At 42.4% G+C, this 23240-nt stretch overlaps 1 protein-coding gene across 12 annotated transcripts; it reads right to left on the reverse strand.

The window, feature by feature from the left end:
- Positions 1–1102: 1102 nt before the first annotated feature.
- LOC144727238 (protein mono-ADP-ribosyltransferase PARP14-like) lies at positions 1103–21672 on the reverse strand. 12 transcript variants are annotated; one of them, XM_078605968.1, is made up of 15 exons: positions 21546–21672; positions 20746–20829; positions 16792–16857; positions 15726–15850; positions 15008–15050; positions 13994–14134; positions 13465–13719; positions 12779–13015; positions 7869–10183; positions 6636–7085; positions 5969–6002; positions 4156–4830; positions 3550–3695; positions 3272–3449; positions 1103–2059 (listed from the first exon to the last, which is right to left on the reverse strand). In XM_078605968.1, the coding sequence occupies exons 4-15, from the start codon at positions 15813–15815 to the stop codon at positions 1770–1772; spliced, it is 4854 nt and encodes a 1617-aa protein (XP_078462094.1). In that variant the 5' UTR covers positions 15816–15850; positions 16792–16857; positions 20746–20829; positions 21546–21672; the 3' UTR covers positions 1103–1769. The 12 variants fall into 12 exon arrangements, with proteins under 12 accessions (XP_078462094.1, XP_078462059.1, XP_078462068.1 ...); XM_078605933.1 differs by having other exon boundaries at positions 20667–20829; XM_078605942.1 differs by having other exon boundaries at positions 20667–20829; positions 21536–21559.
- Positions 21673–23240: the final 1568 nt, after the last annotated feature.

The raw sequence follows: 23240 nt of genomic DNA on the forward strand, positions 1-23240 counted from the left end.
CGCACCCCTCCCCAATAACCATTAACGGGTGACGTCACTCCGCATGGGGCAACCCCCCCCCCCCCCCCCCCCATTAATCATGAGCTGAATAATTTTTCTATTGAATATTTCAGATTTACTGCAATTTTCACCCGTCCTTGGACTGGCAAAAAGTTAACAGCATTAATAATTAACTAGAATTGTGCCCGTCCAAGGACGGGTGTATTGCAGTAAATCTGAAACTTGCAAGCGAAAAGAAAACCGCGACGTGATATTCATTGCATCCATTTGTGTGCAATTTGTAAGGCCGCGGTGACACAGACTTATTTTTATTTCAAGGTTATAACCCCTTGTTCATCACGACGTCCTTTTTACTTAGATGTCTCAACAGCATTACAGAGATCGCGTGACGTGAGGGTTCTGCCTTTGTAGTGAGGGTTGCGAGTTCACGCCGAGGAGGGGGGAGGAGGCGACTCGCCCCCCCCCATGTGGAGTGACGTCACCCACTAATTATTATTGAGGGTGGGGAGGGGCTGTGTGGAGAGGGTGGGGCTGGGTGGGGGGGTGGGGCTGGGTGGGGAGGGGCTGGTCACCCCGTGGTGCCCTTATAAAACTCAACGTTTAACCTACTCACGCCGGCTTGTGCCAGCCCTCAGTCGGGCATATTTGCGGAATACACCACGCCGCCGTTGACCCTGGCTACTGACCGAGCAACCCAACGTTCCTACCAGCTCCCTCCGCAGAAATGTGTAATATACGGAGCCATGTCCCAATTCACTCCTGCATAAAGGCCCCGCCACACCGTGTTGGTCATGGGTTTAGCATACACTACTTGACAAAGCTGGCGATTAGTGTGGGTTGAAGTGGGGCAAACCAAGACCAGTTTTATATAGGACTCACCAATTAACTTAGCCATGACCAGAATTCAAGATTCAACGGCGAATAACGGTGCCACAGTTTGGATAGTAATGAGTATGTGACCCTAATTTGTAGACTAGAGCAGCTGATATTCTATGGATGTAGAGACGTGCGAACTACATTTATGCCAAATTGTTGAATTGCGTCAAGTCACATTAACAATGCTACAGATTTCAAACCGCGGTGTAATTGTATAGAAATCTCCTTATACACAAATTCAGTATCCGTTTATTGCACATTAAACAAGACCAAACATATGCATTTGCATTGTATAACACAGCAATATCACACAAAATTGGCCATTATCACATTCCACAATGCTGAACATTAAATGTAACTTAAAGTCTTATATGAGAAAGGTTGCTTCGAGATTCTTCACAACAATAACACTTTATTTTTTGAATAGGCTGCCACTTTAAAGTCAATCTTAAAAATGGCATTTTAAAGAACCTCATAAGCTTCCTCCATTAAACATGGATTTTTAAGAAAATTAGATTAAGGCTTTTTACTGTATTCAAGCTGAGCCGTTTAAAACTGTGAACTCCAGTATCAAGTGTGAAATATTCTGATAACTGTATTTGTAACTTAACTTTAATAATTACCTACTTCTCGATTATTTGCAGTATGCTGGACAACCCCCGGACAATAAATTAGTCCGGCTTCAAAAGGTTTTACTGTAAACACTAATGCTGGAAAAAAAGCCTTGAAAACAACCAAACGTGGGTACTACTGCAGCGCACATCGTAAAATGTATAAACTAGAAAATATACAACAATTATATCAACGCAACAAAAAATAAAATGTCAACACTCGGCTCGACTGACAAGGCATTTATGTACATTTTGAAGCAGAATTCACAGCCAACAGGCAACTTATTTAGAGAACGTTATGAGGTACTCTGGGTAAGCCTGATTGTCGTAGAATACCACAAACATGCTCGGTGAAAAGGAGTTGTCGACCACGCTATCGTAGCGTACAGTTTTAGAAAACGGACTTTTCAGCGGTGGCTCCTTCATGCTCGAGTCCCCTTTGCAATAGGAACCAGTGAGGACACGGGCCTGGAACATGTACTTGGTTCCATTGGCATCAGGTTTGGAATATGTGTCAGAAGCCGAGTACCAAGCGTTCAATGCAAAGTATGTCCCTACACCTAAGACCGTAGCTGTGGACAGAAAATAATGATAGTAAACAATTTATTGAAATGTTTTTGTAAACTACAATTCAGTGTAAATTATTTTTAAATACATAGCATTTTCATTGATATATCTTTCAAACAATTTTACATTGGAGGTAAACCCCCGTTGGCTTAAATTACTCTCGTAAAACCTCTCGAAACCAGACATTGGCGGGGCTGGGAGCAAATCTGGATGTACTGCATTTCGTCAATTATAGAAATACAAAATGAACACACTTGTATTCAATGTGCATGTTGTTCGTGCCGAACACCATATTTTTTGTATTAACACTTAACTAATCACGACAAAATATGAACTCAATATTTCCAATTTAAATATCACTGCCATTTAATGTGTTGCCATCACCATGAACCAGAGGTGGATGGCTCCAGATTTTCATGAAGTCAAGTCTTCTTACAGCAAGTAATGTACAGTATTTATAAAATGAATGTTCAAATATATTGCAGTAATAAAAAATATATTTTTTTTTACGCAATTTTGAATACATTTACCATGCAAAATACTCAAAAAGTATTTATGTAATGGTTTTCCATGAACGCTGTACATATACACATGGGGTTGCCAATTGCCACTTAACAGAGTACCTGCTCACCGACAGCTTCAGTCTACCACAGCCTGCGAGTGGTAGTGACCTTGGCCCACTGGTTTTGGAATGTAGTTGTTATTCATTAAATACAACTTTAATGAATTCCGTTTTAATTATTGGAGACCAGTATTGCAGACTTAATACTGGTAGGAACCTCCTGGTTACACCAGCCCACAGGGGATTATTGTGTCCGTCGTGCAGGGAGGGTGGGAAGGGGCTGGTCACCCCGTGGTGCCCTTATAAAACTCAACGTTTAACCTACTCACGCTGGCTTGTGCCCACCCTCACAGTCGGGCATATTTGCGGAATACACCACGCCGTCGTTGACCCTGGCCATTGACCGAGCAACCCAACGTTCCTACCAGTTCCCTCCGCAGGAATGTGTTTATTGTAAAACATCTTCTGCTTCTGTGCACAGCTTAATTAGGGCACGCACAATGTTCTGGCTGGAGTTTTTCTGCTCAAATCTTTTCACATACTGTACCTCCAATTCTATAACTAAATCGTGTCTGGCTTTGAGAAGTTTTACTGAACTTTCAAAAAAACTGATTTGAACATCAGAAGTCTAGCTGGTCATCGTATACATGCGTACCATTTTTTCCAGCATAGCTGCGATTGAATCCGTGGTGAGTAATGTTGTCGATGGAGTCTGATCGCGTGCCGTGGAAAAGCAGCTTCTCACATATCATCTGCCCATCGTTTCTTGACTCAATTGATTTCTTCATGACCTGATAGGTATGGTACAGGCTCATGTTTTGGATCCTTTCAATCTGGATGACAAAACAAGTCACTCCAATTACTATGAAATACAATTCTGAATCTTTAAGTATATTGCAGTAAATCTGAAAAAACTAATTTAGAATTACTTACTCTGAAGACCTTGAAAGCGGTGATGGTTTTTAAAAAGCGAGTCTCAACATTTTTGTATTCATCCGATTGTGGATGGAGCCAAACCCTGATCACTTCTTGTCCTTTTGGCATTGATGCCCAGTTGAGTGGTATGTCAATTTTGAGTGCTGAAAACACAAATGATCACATTTGGATATTGATGAAACATTGTTTCTGAAAAAATAATGCAATGAAGCATAAATAAACATGTTTAGAACGTTCAAACCAACAAAACAGAGTTAGAAGCATACACAACTGCAAAGGGGAAACTATACATGGCAACCCGATACACTTAATGAAGACTGTGAAGATACTTGTAAATATTAATAGGCGAGCCAAATCCTCTCTCGTCTGCAGTTAACACCAAGATGGAACTGGCAGTATGAGGAATAAGGATGATCGAATTTTATAGAGAGGCCTTCAACCATCTACCAATGGAAGACCGCGAAAGGTTTCATGTAAACTAATATAATTTTGTATTCCAAAATTTTACCCATATTTAACGTTGCATTTAAACTTTATTCCAAAGCATCAAAGTTACGGTCATTAACAACATAGCCATTATTTTCAAGGGAAATAAACACTGACCGTGTGGATCAGGTGGGTCTTGGAATATGCATTCTCTTCTCACTCTGATGGTTTCACCTTGTGGATTAGTTGCTTCATTTTTATTAAAATTGATAACAAGATTTCCTGCAGGGCTCTTGATGACGACTTGTTTTTCTTCCCGCAGAAAAGCTCTCTCAATTTGTATGACTTCGGTTTTGTGAAAAGCTTTCATTTGTCCATTGTCATCAAACAGCCACTTGGCAAATGAGGTGAAAAGGGATTCCTCTATGTGTTTTTTCTCCAACTCATTCATTACTTTATTCACATTTGTAGCAGCTGAAAACACATCTGAACTCATACCCTCAATTTGGATGTGTGTAAAAGCGAGTGTGATCTTCACATCACAATCGGATTCAACATTTTCCAGTACGTTTATGTCTTCATCTTTCAAAGACGAGACATAATTGCTTTGAATTCTCTTGGGGCTGCATTCCTTATCAACTAATTCTTTCATCATTTTGCTCACATCGTCAACATTATTTTTCAGCTTTCCAAATACTTTTACAATGACAACCTCGTTTTGGTAAGCGGACTTAAATGGCGGCACCTTCTGTGGCACACTTGGTGTTTGGGGAGCAGGTAAACCAAATTCACCAATCATAGCGGCCTGTGAGCAGGCAGCTTCGTTTAAACCGCTGTAGCTGCTACCTAAAACTGACAAGCAAAATAATCAACAACTTAGTCTTGTGCCATAACTTTTAGTGTAACATTAAGTGAAAATCTGATGTTGATCATGAGGGTCACTTGACCCTACTTCATGGTGGCAAATGCAGGTTGGTTAAGTGGGGAGGGCCCAGGGCAGTTATGCAGTGGCTAGCACACTGCACTATGAACCAGGCTCCCGAGTTTGATTCCCGGCCACTGCTAAGATCAGTGGCGAGTGATATATGTAGTGATCCTGACCAGTCAAAATCCCCATGACCAACATGGCAAGAGGAAGCCTCATCCAGTCGTGGATTGACAAAGGCCGTAAATTAAGATCAGCTCTCATGAATTTAAAAACACAGCTATTTATTATCAACTATAATATGTACATCTGTATTAATGTATAATTTTCACCAGTGCTTACACCGTATGTATTTTACTGGAAACAAAATATTATTTAATAAATAATTATTTTCAAATGTTTACAAATCTTTTTACTCTGCAGAAAAGTTATGAAATCATATATTACATGCATTCACAATTTCAAAATATCCATGCCTATAGATCCAACTCTGGTTGCCAGGGTCGTAGTCCAGTGTGTGGACCACTGCACCACCCACTCTCCACACAAAGTTCCCCCATATAACCTAGAGGCGGTTGGGGGAAGTTCTGATAGACAATATTTATGAAGGCTGGCACGCCGCATGAGGTAGTGGTTGTGGCCAACACCACACCCAGCCGCCTTTGTCTCCAGTGCTGAAGTGTACATACTGCACCACCTATTCATTTAAGGATGAATTTACCAAGCATAGGTCCAGGACAGTCAGATAATCACCACTCATGTCTTTCATGGCTGGGAATCGAACTCAAGCTGCTAGCTTCATCGCAGTATGCTAACCATTACACCACCACTCTTCACACACATACACTATGGATAATAGTCATGTGGCTCAAGATGTGGTTATGGAGGCACTGCTGAATCTGTGGGATGGAGCACAAGGGTGCTGTTGTATCTGGACAGGGATGAAAGAGTGCTCCTGTGTCTGCGTGTCACGTGGAAGCATCATGCATGAGGGTGCAGGGGGCTAAGCCAGCTGTGGTGTGGTGGCCACTTGCACAACCTGCTGTTATAGCAAGGTACACATACCTCGAAGATGTTTGGCCAGCTCTGCCTGAAAGGCCTGTGAAAATACCACAACTGTAAGTATTTTAACTGATAACGCTTTAGCTTTAACACTCTGAAAAAAAGTTTAATTATGTAAATATATTCGATGAGCTTCCATGAAATGGTCTCCTTCAAGGCATTTCAAAATCCTAGAAACAAGGCCAAGGACCAAACTACCCTGAACACACCCATTCTCAGATGTGGTGAAGCCTGGTATTTGAATGGTTGACCACCAAACCAGGCCTTTCCAATTGTTACATAGGTGCATGGATTTTATCCGGCTACTCCGATCTCCACCCGCATGCTACTCATTAATGGTTTGAGCCAAACATCCCAATGCAGAACCTTTCTGAAAATGAGTCGTTGAGGCTTTTCTGGATAAATAATTGTCATTACTGGATTATTATAGTACTGTATTACAATTTAGTTTAAAATGTACGAGGACGCTCACATCAGTTCCTCAAAACATGGACCGACATTCAGTAAAAAAATGGCATACATCTGTGCAATTTAAGCAGGTGTTCAACATTCTTCGAAAGTCAACTATGCAATATTTCCAGGCTTTTGTATACTTTGCCCTATGCAGAACAGTACTTGTTCACATATCCTTTTAGACTTGTCCATGTATAACGCCCAGTGTCAGACTTACTGAAATGACGAGCTGGTCTTTGGAGAAAATCACAAATCGGATGTCCTTCAGCATTGTTTTCTGATGACTCTGGCTGAAGTTGATAACTTCTGAAAACATTAAACTTGAAACCATCGCTGGTGGGTAACTGAGCATTCCTGTGCCAAGTGCTGGGAAGGAGATGGAAGAAACCCCATCCCGATGGGCCATCTCGAGGCTATGTTTCATGAACTTGTGGAGATGTTTGCCATTGTCCCAGGAACCCAGGCTGGTGTGGTACACCATGTGACAGCAAAGATTAAGGCCCGTCACGTCCGTCTTCACAATCTGCCCAGAACGAATGGATTGGCCCTGGACTATATTGTCAACGAGATTCTGCAGTGTCGGACCGGCCTTACGGAAAATGGCACTGGACACCTTTCCAGAATCCAACTTCATGTTTGCCGAGGTTGTGTTTATTATGACGTCCGACTGTAATGAAATGGAATTACAAGTTATTATCTTCTTGCACAATTTATTTATTTTTAATGCTTTCCAAGTAAGGTTGAAGGCATGTGTAACAGGCATGCACTATTGCTTTTTAATATGAACTAAAGTTAAAAATAAATTTGGATTACTAGTTGGCACTTACCCTATTCAAAACTGGCAAAATTAAATCAACCAGTTGCCCAAAAATTCCACGTAAAAACCAGAGCCAAAAAGACTACACTAATATTATGCAAATCGACTATGTTCTGACATCTACCCATTTGTTTCTGTATTGCAAAAAATATATATTTCAGAAGACAATGCATGATGGAAAGCATTACATACTCCATACACAAGGTATGACACTACAGCCCTCTCGTAGCCCCTGTCAAGCATTATCATTTTACCCTAAATACAATAGCATCATCTCGGCAAAACGGATGTCATTAATTTTTTTTATCCATGTGACCAGAAGAGACAAATGCTGAAAAAAGACCCAATGCAATGGCCAGAAATCACTGGACGAGGTCTTCGAGTGTACCAACTAAATAATGAACTTCAAGACCTAAATGAGAATTGAATAGCAAAACATACTTTTCTCGTGCTATTCATCGAGTATAAAATATTTACGAGAGTATAGTATTACGCGAGGTGTTTTACTGCAGTACGTGTATTGCAATTATGACAAGACTGCATTATGTGACACAGAATGTCACCGAGATTTACAAACATTGTATAAGAGCACAATGCAATCATTTGTATTGCTGTACATTTCTCCAGACTTACATTTTCTTCTTCAATACTACCAATAACCAAGGAGATGTTGAGTCCTTCATTTGTAGTTATGCAGCTTGGACTGGTGACTGTTGTTGCTGAACTCTGGGTTTGAGGCCAGCCTGGATGTAAGAATGCATTTTCATTCTGGACCAATAAATCCACAACTCTATCTGGTTCATCTGTAACTGGAATTTTCCCAACCTTACACAGGAGAGCATTTGAAAGAGCATCGAGTACACCGTCATCGACATCGATAAAGAGGATGTCGGTCAAGGAATTATCAGCATTGTCTTCTTCTTTACAGAAAGACTCGACAGCATCAATGAGTGTTGTAGTGTAAATGTCCAAAGGATACCTATACCTCTCAAACAAAAGACCTGGTATTGCTACACTCCGGTGCCCAATTGTCCCTGCCGTCATCAAAACGTTCTGAATCCCCTCCTTTACCAGTTTCATTTTGGAAATGTCTATACATGTATTCCATGAATTTTTCTTTAAATATCCACAGATGATGTGAGCAATATTCTGGCATGGGAGCTTTCCTGGGCTCGTCATTACTACTTCTGCAGGCTTAAGCTCTCCACTTTCATGAACGAGGTCATTGCATTCCATCTGTATGTCTGAACCTCCGATTTCTAAAAGGGCTTTTCCAAAGGTTCCATCTGTCAAAATTTGCAGTTTTTCTGTGGCTGTATTCACAACCACATCTACTGGCGTTTTAAAAATGTCCCCTTTGTAGATTGAGATGGTGTGGCCCCCTGGTAAATCCTCCTGACACCTCAGCTGCAAAAATGGATACTGAGCAGCCCCAATCTCAATGAAAACCATGCAGCCTTTATCTTTTGACACTTTACTTTTGACAAAGTCCTCATTTTCTCGTAAATATTTGGCAGCTCCTGGCGTATTAATCCTGAGCAGATTTGAGCAAAGCTTGAATCCCTTTTCACAGATAAACATTTCAATCTCATTTACAATGCTAGATTGTCCAACTATCTGAAACCCTGAAACAGGTTCATACTCTATTGTGATATTTTTACCCAAAAGTTTAGTGTCATGCAGTATGAGCTCATGTTTCTCCAAAAACTCCAGTTGATACTTTGGCATTACCATGAATTTTGTAACGGTACAGTTGTCTCTACAAAATGCTTGCATTCTGCCATAGGCATCTTTGACAGCAGGGGCAAAACCTGCAATGACAACTTCGGTGCAGGAACCATATTGATCTTCAAATGTTCCAAGAATGATTTGTTGACATTCATCACTCCTGCTTTTTTCAAGATCATTCAATAGAATTGTCCATTCTTTTGTTCTGGTTGAGTCACTTTCTGCCTTTGGAACACAAAACAACTCTTCCGTGAATGTTTCATTGATGCAAGACTCCGCTTTTTCTGCATGTCCAGCAATGGATATCAAATTGAAGGTGTCATTCATTTGACCACTTTTTAATTCTACAATGGCATATATTGAGCTTTTTTTAAACTGCGTATTCAATGTTTGCACGACACCTGGTACCGCAAACATTTTTAGAACATGATCAGAAATAACCAAATCTTTTATTGATATGCTCATTAGAAGATTGTGTATTTCTTCTGCAATTATTTGACAATCTCTTGACATGCCCGTAACTGTTACGGAACAGGAGCCTTCATCAAATTGTAAATGCAAATTATTCAATTTAGCGCAAAAATCTTCAATGTTCAGGAACTGCATTAAATGATAGTTATCTGGGCTTTCTAGTGATATGCAATCACTGATGATCTGACTCTCTTCAGAGAGGGTATCCTCAGCATTCTTTACAAAGGGCTTCAGCTGTTTACATACATCTTGCACATCCTGATTTCTCCCAGTAACAAAGATCTGAGCTTGTTGACAGTCATAACCAACCAGCACATGATCAGGCATTGAGACTTCTTGTTTAACTCTTTCCCATGCAGCTTTAGCACAAGGCAAATCATTCTTAGAATACTGTTCATAGAATTTTCGAAAACATGTCTCTGTCGTTTGCTGCCACTTTTTAGCAAGGCTTTGATAATTTACTGCGCCCTTGTCTAAAATGGGTTTAAAGGTAATGTTGCCATTTGACCCTTCACCATGAGAAAAGGAAGCATCTGCCTGTTCTAGAATGGATGTCAGTTCTCTCATTGCAAAACAACTGTTTAAAATATACTGCATAACCATGATATCAACTGGTACGTAAAATGGTTCAGGGTCCTCTGATAGTTGATCTTGTTTTCCAAGGGCAGAACATATTTCATCATAATAGGCAAAGACTTTCAGTTCCGTTGTGCACAGATTGTGTTGCCTTGACACAATTTCTTCAACAACTAAAAAAAAAAGAGCATAAAATGTTTGTTTCAACATAGGTTTCAGCAGGTCAGAATCACAATAGTTATCCTGGAGAAATCCGATGAGCTATGAAGCTCTTTTTCACAGATGTCCAGCAAGGGCAGATCAGAAAGTTGCAATAACCACAGAAATGCATTGCAACAGGGCAATGGGGTAGTATAAATATAATTCTACACACAATGCAAATAACTTGCATAGTCCTATCTTCAAATTATTAACGTGAAAAGCAAACTTGACAAATGTACTGTACTTCAAATTGCATTGTGTGATAATTGCAATAATATGACAAGTACTAACTGAGTAAATAAAGAAATGTTAAAATTCAAAGCTATGAAATAAAAAAATATCATTAAGAGACAATTAAAATGTAAACAGTACTAATACAAGTTAATATTCGCAACGAAGGTAATGATTTATTTTAAATAAAAACCATGTCTTTTGTAATTAAGTTAATTTCACATGCTTTATCTCTAAATTAATCAAAGCAATGTGTGAATCTACCTAGATTTGTTTTTTGATAATAATTCACCTTTATAATGCACATTCCATCCTAGGATTCCAAAGCAGGAAACAAAAACAAAACCAAGGCAACTAACCAAACTAAAGATTGAAGGCCAGTTTAAAAAGATGGGCTTTCAAAGCAGACCTAAATATACCCGCCGACTGATTGCCTGATTTCAAGCTTGGGTGCCACGCTAACAAAAGTCCGATCACCAAAAGAGCATAACCTAGACCTGGGAGTGCCGAGCAGCTGGAGGTCAGAATATCTTAAGGACCTTGATAGAATATATAAATGTATTAGTTCCTGAAAGTAATGTTGGGTGAGCCCTTTTAAAGCCTTATAAGGTTAATAGCAGTATCTTCAAATCCACTCGGAATTTGACTGGTAGCCAACGAAGAGATAAGAAGACTGGTGTAATGTGCTCATGGAAAAATGTGTTTTGCAAATCAATCTTACGATTAAGGTATTCAAAGTCAAAGCACCCAATGAGCACTGGTCCAGGTCTCAATGCTGATCGCCATTGGTGGCCCAGAGGTAGATGTGGAAATTACAAATTCCAAGATGGAACCAGCCTATCCATAAGATGACCAATATTGTATATATAGTAGTTTCATCAACTTCTAATAGTTTCATCAACTTCTAATTAGCATGGGAACGCGCAACCCCCACCAACCAGCTACGATTAAGGTTAAAATGTACCTCAACAGGTAGGCTTTCGCGACCAATATCATCCCATAAGAGGTTTTTGGGTTAGTTCGCATAAATATATGTGTCGTTAAAACCCACCACCACCCGACACAGCCAGCTAGTAAGGGTTGTCACGTAAACAGAACATGTCAATTCGTCACTAGCACAGCACACTGGTTGGAGAGCCAAGCCACAACATTTACAATCTGAGTATGACGTTTCGCCAGTACTTACAACTAGCTTCATCAGGCGACAGCCAGATTTGTGGAGAAGTCTTACCGTTTCGTTCCTTATATAGAGACGTAGATGTGTTATTAAATTATCCCAAATACAACTGCCAGCAGTAGCAGAACACGCGTGCCAACAAGGACACTCAATTGATTTTGATGTTGTGCAAAACTAGCTACTACTGGCCAAGAATAATTAGAGAATATATCAAAATTGAAAGAAATCTAAATAACTTTAACCATCGGATAGCTACCGCCTTATCGCTGCATGGAAGCGAATCATAAAATAATACATTATTTAAATGCATGCCTACAAAGGGCAGCGTACTTCAATAGGGATTACCGTTGGTAGGGCTATTTTAATAAAACACAATACACAGGAAGGACAAATTCAAAGGGCTCGCATAATGCACATGCATAATGTACGTTGCCTCAGTAATCCTCAGTAATCCCCCCCCCCGACATTGTGCAAAAGCGCAGCTGCGTGGTCAATACATCTACGCCTCTATATAAGGAACGAAAAAGTAAGGCTTCTCCACAAATCTGGCTGTCGCCTGATGAAGCTAGTTGTAATTATTGGCGAAACGTCGTACTCAGATTGTAAATGTTGTGGCTTGGCTCTCCAACACACCGGTGTGCTGTACTAGTAACGAATTGGCCACGTTCTGTTTACGTGACAACCCTTACTAGTTGGCTGTGTCGGGTGGTGGCGGGTTTTAATGGCACATTTATATATTTACGCGATCTACCTTGACACTACAGTACAGGTTTCCTCGCTTTATGCAGTAGATGCGTTACAAAACAGTGCACAAAGCGAAATCGCGTAGCATGGACCGCACAATCACGCAACCCACAATGCACTGCACTAAACAGCTGCCTGACATGTATAGCGTACAGGACACACAATGTTGTCCCACATCCGACCGTATAGCCGCATACGAGTAGATTCAAACCGCATGAAGCAAATTTGGGGGAGAAATAGCTTAGCGGCGCTTAAATGTAAAATCGCACAAATTGAATCCACATAATTTCAGGGAAACCTGTACCAGTTATAGTCCTGTGATGCTGGATCTATAATACAGTTCTTGATCCCACCAACAATCTCTGACTGCCATATATTACAAGCACTTGTATTTGAAAATGCCTAACGTCATTACCTGCCAAGTCTTTGAAGTAAAGGTAGACATTTCTTTCATCCTCTTTGATAATAACGTTAGAGAGCTCCCCTCCGCCACTCCGTATTTTGTTCTCGAAGTACAAATGGAGATCTTCAATGAGGTTCAGTGCCACCCCCTCCACCAGCACACAGTTCGTCAGCTCCAGCAGCCTGGCTTTGATCTCTCTCTTGTTGAGTATTTTTTTTCTTGATCTCTTCTCAAACAAGCATCTAAAGTCTGGAAAGACATGTTTTGCAAAACAGCTGTAACAGTGGTGGACTTGTAATTCCAAATCATGAGGCCTACACCATGTGGAAATTGTGAATTTAAACAATTTCACATTTATATAACAGTGTAATTTACTGCATAAAATCGTACATTTGTATAACTTCTAAAGCACCTTTCACCTAGGTCACAAGGCACTGTACAAAGACCCCCCCATATATCCTTAACAGACTGTTGGGGCAAGTGCTGTTAGCGAGCACCTATGAAGCCCGGCACGGCACAAGAAGGAGTGGGTGGTCATATAAGTCTGGGTTACTCATAAGCATGGACAAGAATGGAGAACCACACAAATAACAGGAAGATCCACATATTATTATGGAGGCAGGCATAATACAGAGCATATATTATGGAATATTAAGAGTTGTGCTGCAATTCTTCAATCAACGCAATTACTCACTCACCAATTGGGGTTTGGAAGGTCACCACAGCCATTTCCCCATCACTGAAGTATTCGATATTAAAGTCATCCGACAAGAAGCCTGATATGGCTTCCACATATAATATGACCATGTCTTTGGGAGTGTCCCCTGCCAATCCATTCAAGACCAACCTCCGCCTGTCAACAACAACATCCATCTCGGATTGCGTACAGATCCAAACCTTCAGCTCCTTGCCTTTTATGTCAAGTTTTCCATTTACTCGGAGCCTCTCGATAGCTGTGAAAGATGAATGAATGTGTTATTTTCGCAAATAAAATTCAATGCATTGCAGGCTGTCTGCATCACCATATTTACAATTTCAAGAAAACAAGTATAGCAACCACTGACACCACATCAAAAACTAGGGAGTACTGATCAGTTGGCTTGTGGTGGAACATCTGTGAGATAGTGTTGTCAATTGAGGCTGAATCAGGTCTTGTTACTCAATGAAAACCCTGCCACATAGATAAGTGATCTATTACTCAGTGCCGCGATGGTAAGCAATGCTTACCCTCCTGGCTGCAGCCCAGCCATCTTTTGGTTTTGGTTAGGGGGTAGACATGAACTTCCTCCTGAGCAATGTTTTCTGCGTATTCCTTCAGAATATCATCTCCAATGTCATCCACACTGCAGAGCACAGCGAATAGCTCTTCTGTCAATTTGGGCAGAGAGAGTGTACAACAGCCATCCTTGAATACATGTGAAAACATTTGACCACATTTACGAAACAGCTATGTGGTGATGACGGAGACTTGTGTTGCCTCCGAAACGTCGTGATTTTTGTTTTTATTTTATTTTACTTTCTACGTGACTTTACCGAAAAAACCTAAGAAGAAAAAGCTATGTGGTATAAATTAAATGTGCAATGGTGCATTTGTTCATAGGCATAGATATATTCTAATTATGCATGTAAGAATGTTTTTGCTTCCAATTTATGATTATTGTATTCACATTTTATCCAAAATTGTATTTGTGCAATGTAGCACATAATACATAAAATGGCAGACACATCTTCTCTATATATATAAAAGGGGAATTTGTAAATGTGTATCTGTTCGAAATGTTTAGCATACTTCCCGACATGCAACAAACTTGAAACGGGGGGGGGGGGGGGGTGCAAGAATGGATATATTTTGCACGGCAACCGAGCGGTGACGTCACATCTGTGATGTCACCCGCATGCGGCAGCGTCACGCAGTGTGCCTGTTGACGTCACGCATCCCCCCCCCCCAACCCTCCGCGTAGGCCGTGTATTAATCCAAGACAGGAATCCAAGTCCCGGGCGAAGCCGGGTAGTAAAGCTAGTACAGTACTGTATAAGACAGGCATGAGAAAAAAAGAATGTACAGACGAGATACAAATAATCGATTTTTTAATTGTGATCCCAAATTGCAACAAGTCACGAATCATGTTGGGGGTGAATCAATTGTTACATATATAATAGCTTCCTTGAGTGAACTCCTAAATGTGGCAGTAGCTTTAAGGTATTTCACCATCTCGAGAGTAACTGAGTTGATATACAAACCTTGATGGCCTTGAATATCCTGTACAAAGGTCTGCTGCCTTTGCTGTAAAACAAAACAGGAACGTTTTGTAACATTCCCTCTGCTCATCAACAAACAGCCTCTTTTTCACATGATTAGCCAACACCAAAACAAAGCATTATAAAACATTACAAATCATTTCTGCTCGAAATGTGTCATGTACCATATTGTGGTGTTTACACGTTGCTGCAATAGTAAAATATGTACCTCAACTAACCCACAATACCTGCAGTGAAATTCTGAATGATTAAATAGAAATACTTGCACATGGAAATATAATTCTATGCGACACTGTTCGTGTATAACTGAAGACAAGTTTTGGCAGCTCTTTGTCAGGCAAGCATAAAATTAAGTGCTACTTTTCCAAGGATACCAGCGATTTTTAAACAGAAGGCTTTGCCAGAATTAGAACTGCAGTAGATTATGACTTTAAAACATACGACATATTTCAAGTTACTTATGCCTCCATGACCTCGAAAACTAGTAAATATAAATAACAAAACCATAGTTGAATGTATTTATTTTATCATGTAAGTTTTAGCAGTACTATATCAGCAGTGAATGCAAAGCCCATTTACACTGTGATAAATACTCTATACTTCCCTAAGGCAGATGTAAAACTTTTTTTATTTACCACCCTCCTCAATCTGAATGGTTACCAATGCATGTACTGTATTGTGATTAATTATCATTCCGTACATTGTCTTCAAATGAATCGCCACTTAAATTTGGATCACGAAAACATTTTCTCTTTTTGTAAGGAACATTATGGGTGAAATGCCAATCCATCTGGTTGCACGCTTCTGTATCTGGGCATCAATTCCCTGGAACACACATAGGAAATTTACAGTTAGGATAAATGTCCATTTGCATCAACTGGTTCAAAAGTCCAGAAATGAATCATTACACACAGGTAAAACACAATGCGATGCTACAATCTTTGTGTACTGTACTGCAATTATATATTTTTAAAATGCAATTACAGGTAAAGCACATGTTAACTGTTAGCTGTGGTGGGATGGGGCGATGACGCATTGGGTTTACACACTATGTTATTAATCGGACTACGTCAGATCTAAATCACATGCCCAAATCACTCCTATTCTTTTGTCCCTGCACTGGCTCCCTGTAAAGTAGTGAATTCTTCTTCTCACGTTTAAGGCCTTGAATGAGTTGGCTCCTAAATATCTCGCTGGTCTGCTCAAGTTTTCTATACAACTGCGAAAACTTAGTTCTGGTACCTCTGGTCTATTCAACATTCCTAAGGCAAGACTATGTTGTATGAGAGATGGAGCCTTCTACAGCCAGGCTCCGCGATTGTGGAATCCCCTTCCTTGGCCCATTATGGATTTTGAGTCCACTTCACTTTTTAAATCACGTCTTAAAGCTCACTTATTTCTAAAGAGTTTCCCCGTAACTTAAGATTTGAAAACCAATTTTTATGCAGTGGATTGTCTTGTTGTCTGATTGGATTATTTAGCTTTTAACATAGTTTGTTCTTTATTTTATCTGCATTTCAAGTGTAGTTGTCATTGAAAGTTATTATCAGCTTTCTATTTTGGTTAGATGTTATTTATACTTGTGAGTGTAGTTTGTATTTTTATGTACAGCTCTTTTAGATATATTAAAATATTAAAGGCGCGTTATAAACGAGATTATTATGTCAGTTATAGATTCCGGGCAAAAGTTAATATCAGAGGTGAGTTTTTCATTGTTTACTCTATGCTTCACAGGGGATGCATTGCATGTTCTTGTTAATTATTACCTTTATGCATCAATGTCTTTGCCATTCCCCGACTGTGTACATGCTTCAGATGTAGTTTTTTGAAACCTTAAATACATAAAATTAACAAAAAAAAGATCAATATCTGAACTGGATTGGCACATCTGCCTTACCGCCTAACCCACACTGACCAACATGGTACAGTTTTGACCAAACAACTTTCATGACCAAAATAGCCTGAGGAGGCCTTTGTCCAGATTTTGAAAACAATCAGTATTGCACCTGTGTGATGAACAGCACACGCTTAAAATCGTCGCTCCGCATGGGAAACGACGTGACAAACAGCCATGACTTTACAAACACCCCCACAAGAGAAGAAACACAGTACCACAAAATACTTGACGTGTAATTCTTTTACTGACATAATCTCAATGGTGTAACTTCTCACTAATCACCATGAGGAAAAGTCGTATCCACTGCTGAATGAAGGGATCTCTATGCTGTCACCATCCCTCAAGGTCCTGTTGATGCCACAATCCATCTCACCCCTGTGCATAAAATCATCTTAGGATATACAGTAATCATTTTCAGCTCCTTGTCAATCTACTGCTGGATAAAGACCTCCCCAGGGTCATGTCGGTAATGATGGTTGTTTGGCCATACTTCTACACATTGCTCCGTATAGGTTGGTAAAGGAGGGGCTCGTAAGACAGGTTCGGATATCACATCCCACTGATGTTATCTGTGGCTGGGAATTGAACAGAGATTTCCGGAGTCATGGAGGGGCAGTGACACGGCCTAGCTGATAGCACACTTGCCACCTGTTTCAGAGGTTCAAGGTTCGAATCCAGCACCGCCCCAATTACTACTGTGGGTGTAATAACCATAATGTCCATTGTCTGCTCCAGAGTGGAAGTTAAAGGATTCCCTGACATAATTTGCAAGAGTAAGCCATTCTGTGTGGACATCAGGGTCCAATTCGCCCACAAACTACTCAATTGGGCTTATACATAGCATAATTGCCCCTACTGATCGAATGATGCCTCTTTAAAGTCCAGGTGCTGAGCCACCTTATACCTACACGGGCAGCTGCCACTCAGGGTGCCCTTTTCAATTTTTGAGATGAGATACGATGCAAAACGCACTATGCCCTGGCATAAAAGATGTCATATAAACCTTTTTTTTATGATTGTGATGGTGTAGGGCCGCTCCATTTTCTGCTCCAGCTCCTACTACTTTTACTACTGGCTCCAGATCTGGCTCCAGAGCAACCCAAACCTTAGAGCTGAATATGCCCATAGCAGTGCATGGCGAAAGCTTGAAAGAAGAAATGGTCAATGCACAGCCCAACCCAAAACAACCGCACTTGAGTTTCAATTGACCTTTGAATAATTTTGCGTTTGTTCAACTGTTTGTTCTTTATATATGCTCCAGATATGTTACAAACTAGTTTGCTGTATGGCTGACCCTCAAAGCATTGAGTTTGACTATGAACCGTGCGTTCTGCATTGTATAGATCGTAAAAGTTCGGTACTTTTATGTGAATGCTGGCGGGGTGGAATGGTTATAACACTGAACGTCCAATGGATAGATCGTCGGTCACCTCTCCTCACAGTTGAAACAATGGTGCAAGTCTCTTAAGTCTCCCCCGACCTCTGCCCATCCAGCGGTATAGAAATCGGTACAGCAGTTAGTCAATCAACAGGTTAAATGTGATAAGGTAACGTGTGGGGGTACTCCTACCTCTTCCAAAATGTCTGGTGTGTGTAGAAGAGTTGGCCAAAATACCATCTGGAGCTGCCATTAGAAGAGGCCCTTCCACCATTAGGGGCGTGACCAAGTAATTGTAGGGGGCGCACCCTTGCCACTTTCAGTACTTTCTATAAACAATGTAAAGAATCAGAAAATGTGACATTTGATTGCTTCGAGGTCCGAAATAATACTGCACGGTTAAATATGCTTTCCCCGATGTTTTCGGGGCCACGTTGTGGGAAGCAGAGGGCAGTTCAACAGAAACGAATTGTTGTTCTGCACTTCTATGCCTCCGTGTCTCAGCCCCCCACCGCCTTCACCAACCCGCATTGGACCATATCGTTAAGTATGTGGTCTGACCATAGCGTGAAGTATGTTTTTAAATCAGAATGTACATGTGCGCATGCTCTTATCACTAAAACCAAGTGGTAATTATAGTTTCTCACATAGGTGGGACAAAGTCATTGTTATGCAAGTCCAAGTCGAGTCGCAAGTCATCAAATTCATGACTCGAGTCTGACTCGAGTCCAAGTCACATGACTCGAGTCCACATCTCATAGGTGGGACAAAGTCATTGTTATGCAAGTCCAAGTCGAGTCGCAAGTCATCAAATTCATGACTCGAGTCTGACTCGAGTCCAAGTCACATGACTCGAGTCCACACCTCTGGTTTCTCATGCAATCGGCATCAACAGTAGCCCGAATCAGCTCAATATGCTTAAATTACTGCTGATATTACACTCAAAACGGGGTCCATCTACCAAGCCTGCAATGTGTGGGGTGGATGTGCACAAGAATTCCCCTAAAACCACCACAGAACACCGTTCCAGGACGATGGCATCATGACCAAATCTACTGTCACCTCAGCATGGCAAATGCTTTATCCCCCTCTGCCAGATCCCACAGCTGCTGCACAGTCATATGAATCACATCGTACTGTAATGCTATTAGTTGCATTTATATGACGCTTATAAACGCATCAGAGCCTCAGAGAGCCTGACATCAACATAATCTGGGAACATTTAAGGGCATCAGCAGAGACAGTCATCCCTTTGTAGTACGTGGTGACGCAGCACCTTGACTGCCAATGGGGCATTAATTAGCCTGGCAGTTGTAAGAGGGCGATTATTGCCCTGTGACATCTGAATTGAGTAATTCTTCGAATGTGTTTGCCGCGTGACATCCGAATTGAGTAATTTTTCAAATTTGCAAAAAGTGTGGACCCACGATGGCGGCACACCACAGTTGGTCTACGAATGGCTCAATGGGATCCTCATCGTCCAGGCTACGCAAAAAAAGAAAAAAATATATATTTAAAGTCGCACAAAGGTGTGCGATACATACACAAAAGTTGCACGTTTTTTTACGTTCCGACTTTGCGTCCTCGTCATTTAACACCACGTGACACGGTGCAGCGTTGCTGTCCAGTTCAAATGCATCCTTCTGCATCATCAGCCATGGTCTATTCACTGCTGGACGAGGTTTTTTTTATATTCTCCCAAATCAGTCGCCCATCTCTCCTTCGATGAGCAAAGCGAAAAAGCGTCACCACGTAACCCGGTCACTTTAATGATCCGCAACAACTTCCTCCGTATACTTTAAGAGTTGAGATTTTATTTCATTCCCCCCCCTCCTCCCCCCATGACTAAAGTACACACTTAGACGGAGTACAGTGCCTAAGGCACGCTATCCTGGCGTGCCCACACATTTAATCGCGCACGCACATTCCGAAACACAAGGCACCCACCACCACCACCACCCACACACACTCACACCACTCTCTCCTGTAGCAACAACCCTGGCGACAAACACGGCAGTGGGATGCATAAGAGCCAGGGGTTAGTTAGGAACACGCTTACCACAAGCACTCACTACTCTGATGATGTACACCACAACACACAAGCCGGACGTTTATAATCAAAACACCCTCTCGCGTGAACACACAACAAGGACACACACACGTGGCGTTAACCTCCATAGAATTCGCATCCTTAAACTTCTCAACAACAACAACGACGACAACAACGAAAAGCAAAACATTTACACCGCGGAAGCACACACACAATGGGTGGTCGTGGGGGAGGACATTAAACCTCGTTTGGCAAACGCTGCCACTCTTGTTTTTCTAACACGACAGTGCGGCCATCCTCTAACCTGTTCTCTCACCTGGGACGACGAGAGCTTCTCTCTCTCTCTCTCTTCCGTCTGCTCACCTGGGAGGAAGCCCTCTCGTCCTTGCCCTCACCTGGGCGCCTTATGAAGCCGCCGCCTCCTCCTCCTTCTCGACTCTTCTCGTTGAAGTACCCAGCTCGCTCCAGGAGGCGGAGAACTTTTTGTTGTTGCCGTGCGTTGACGATGCGCCCGACGTAGAGGAGAAATGGAGCCAGCAAGCAGCAGCAGCAGAAGTTGTTGTTGAAGTTGTTGAGGTTATCAGGGAGAGAAGAAGTGGAAGCAGCAAAGTTGTTATCAGGGCAGTCGGCGAGCTGACTCGGCGTCACGTGGAGGCTGTTGGGGAGACGACGTCGACGTGGCCGCAAATTATTCGCGCATCGAATATCAATCAACACTCGTAGCCCGCGTGTTTGCGAATCTATTGAGGGAAGGGAGGGGGGAGGTGAGGTTCGTGGTTGTCGTTCACAACCCACCTACCACCACCAGCCACTCAGCACCAACCATTACACACCACCATCACCCACCACTCACCACCCATCACTCACCACCATCACCCACCACCAACCACTCAGCATCAACTACTCACCAACATCATACACCACTCACCACCATCACCCACCACTCAGCACCCACCACTCACCCACCACTCACCAGCCACCATCACTCACCACCCACCACTCACCCACCATCACTCACCACCATCACTCACCACTCACCACCAACAACTCAGCACCCACCACTCACCACCATCATCCACCACTCACCCACCACCACTCACCAGCCACCATCACTCACCACTCACCACCAACCACTCACCACTACCCACTACCAGCACCCACCACCACTCACCACCAACTACTCACCACCACTCACCAACAAGCCCTCCCACACTCCAAACCAGAAAACCCCCAATGCAGATGGAGGCGACGAGAGAGAATCGATTCTTCTCCGTCGGATACTATTTAGTCGCGCCGCTGATTATTATTATTGAACGTATCCCGCAGCAGGTTTGGTTTTGCCTTGGAGGGGTTTTTATTATCCTGCTCTTTTGGAAATCCCCCGCCTCTCCCTCCCTCCCATGGCTTTGCCTTCGAGTTTGTTGGTCGGTGACTTTTTTTTTACATATTTAACCGTGCAGTTTCAAGGCCACGTAAAGAGAAAAGACGTCATTGCCATAAAAATACAGCCACAAAGGCATATCCCCACCCCGTATAACCTGAATCTCTGCTGTGAGCAGGTTCTGTTGTTAGCGAGAAGGGCCACCTATGAAGGCCGCCACTGTTGGCACACGAAGAGGGGGGGGCGAGTGGCCAGCAACCACCACGCCCGGCCGCCTTTGTCTCCCCCAGTGCTGGCGGTGTTTATACTACTGCGACACCGCCACACCGGGAACACGTTTTGAGGCTGAGTCGGCCTGGGGGAGGCCCAGAACCGATTCGGATCATCGTCACCGGGGGTGTTGGATCCAACTCGTGTGGCCGGGTCTGTAGCGTTACCCCCCCCAGCCCACAACATACACACAGTAATAACAATAATGTATAACGCGAGGCACAGTAAAAGTGTTGCTAACCAACGTGATCGATGTTCGACTGAGTGGGTCCCTCTCGGTGCTTTGTGATCGCCCGTGGGCCAAACCCAACCCGCAATGTCCCCCCGACCGTCATCTGCTGGGATGGGCGACCTTCCTGCACGGTACAGAGTGGCAGTCCAGATGTCTTGTCACCCCCCCCCCCCCCCCCAATTACATTTCTCAAACTTTTTTTTAAAGTAAGGTGTATGTGAAACAATGAATATACAATGGGAAAACAATGGTTATTTGGGGGGTGGGGGGCAGAGGTGTGGACTCGAGTCATGCGACTTGGACTCGAGTCAGACTCGAGTCATGATTTTGATGACTTCAGACTCGACTTGGACTTGCCTCATCTTTGACTCGACTTGACTCGGGACTCGAGAGCAAAGACTTGAGACTTACTTGTGACTTGCACAACAATGACTTTGTCCCACCTCAGAGGTGTGGACTCGAGTCATGCGACTTGGACTCGAGTCAGACTCGAGTCATGATTTTGATGACTTCAGACTCGACTTGGACTTGCCTCATCTTTGACTCGACTTGACTCGGGACTCGAGAGCAAAGACTTGAGACTTACTTGTGACTTGCATAACAATGACTTTGTCCCACCTCTGGTGGGGGGGGTCACAAAACATCGAGACCATCATGTACGTAAAACAAGTGTTATAGGCTGCTGCACGGCTGGGTGTTCACAAGAAGGCATAAGTACTGGACAACCAACATCCATGGTACTGTAAGGGGTCGTGCCAGGACACATAGCCACACTTTACTGTAGCTTAATCATTCACGAAAGGCAGCTGGGTGACAGCCGCTAGGCAGGGGAAATCCAGGGGGTTGGCTGAGGACTAGTGTGGAAAAACGAAAAGATTTGTCGGGAAAGAGAAAGGACCAGGCCAGAGTGAGAGGTGGAGAAAGAGGCCAAGGGACGGGGTTGGTGAAAAGGAGAGGAACCTGCTGGAAGGTTGCAGGAAGATCGAGGAGAGGGCATGTAAGGGGGT

The sequence above is a fragment of the Lampetra planeri genome, chromosome 2 (genome assembly GCF_965212315.1).
Source record: "Lampetra planeri chromosome 2, kcLamPlan1.2.h2, whole genome shotgun sequence".
Taxonomy (NCBI): domain Eukaryota; kingdom Metazoa; phylum Chordata; class Hyperoartia; order Petromyzontiformes; family Petromyzontidae; genus Lampetra; species Lampetra planeri.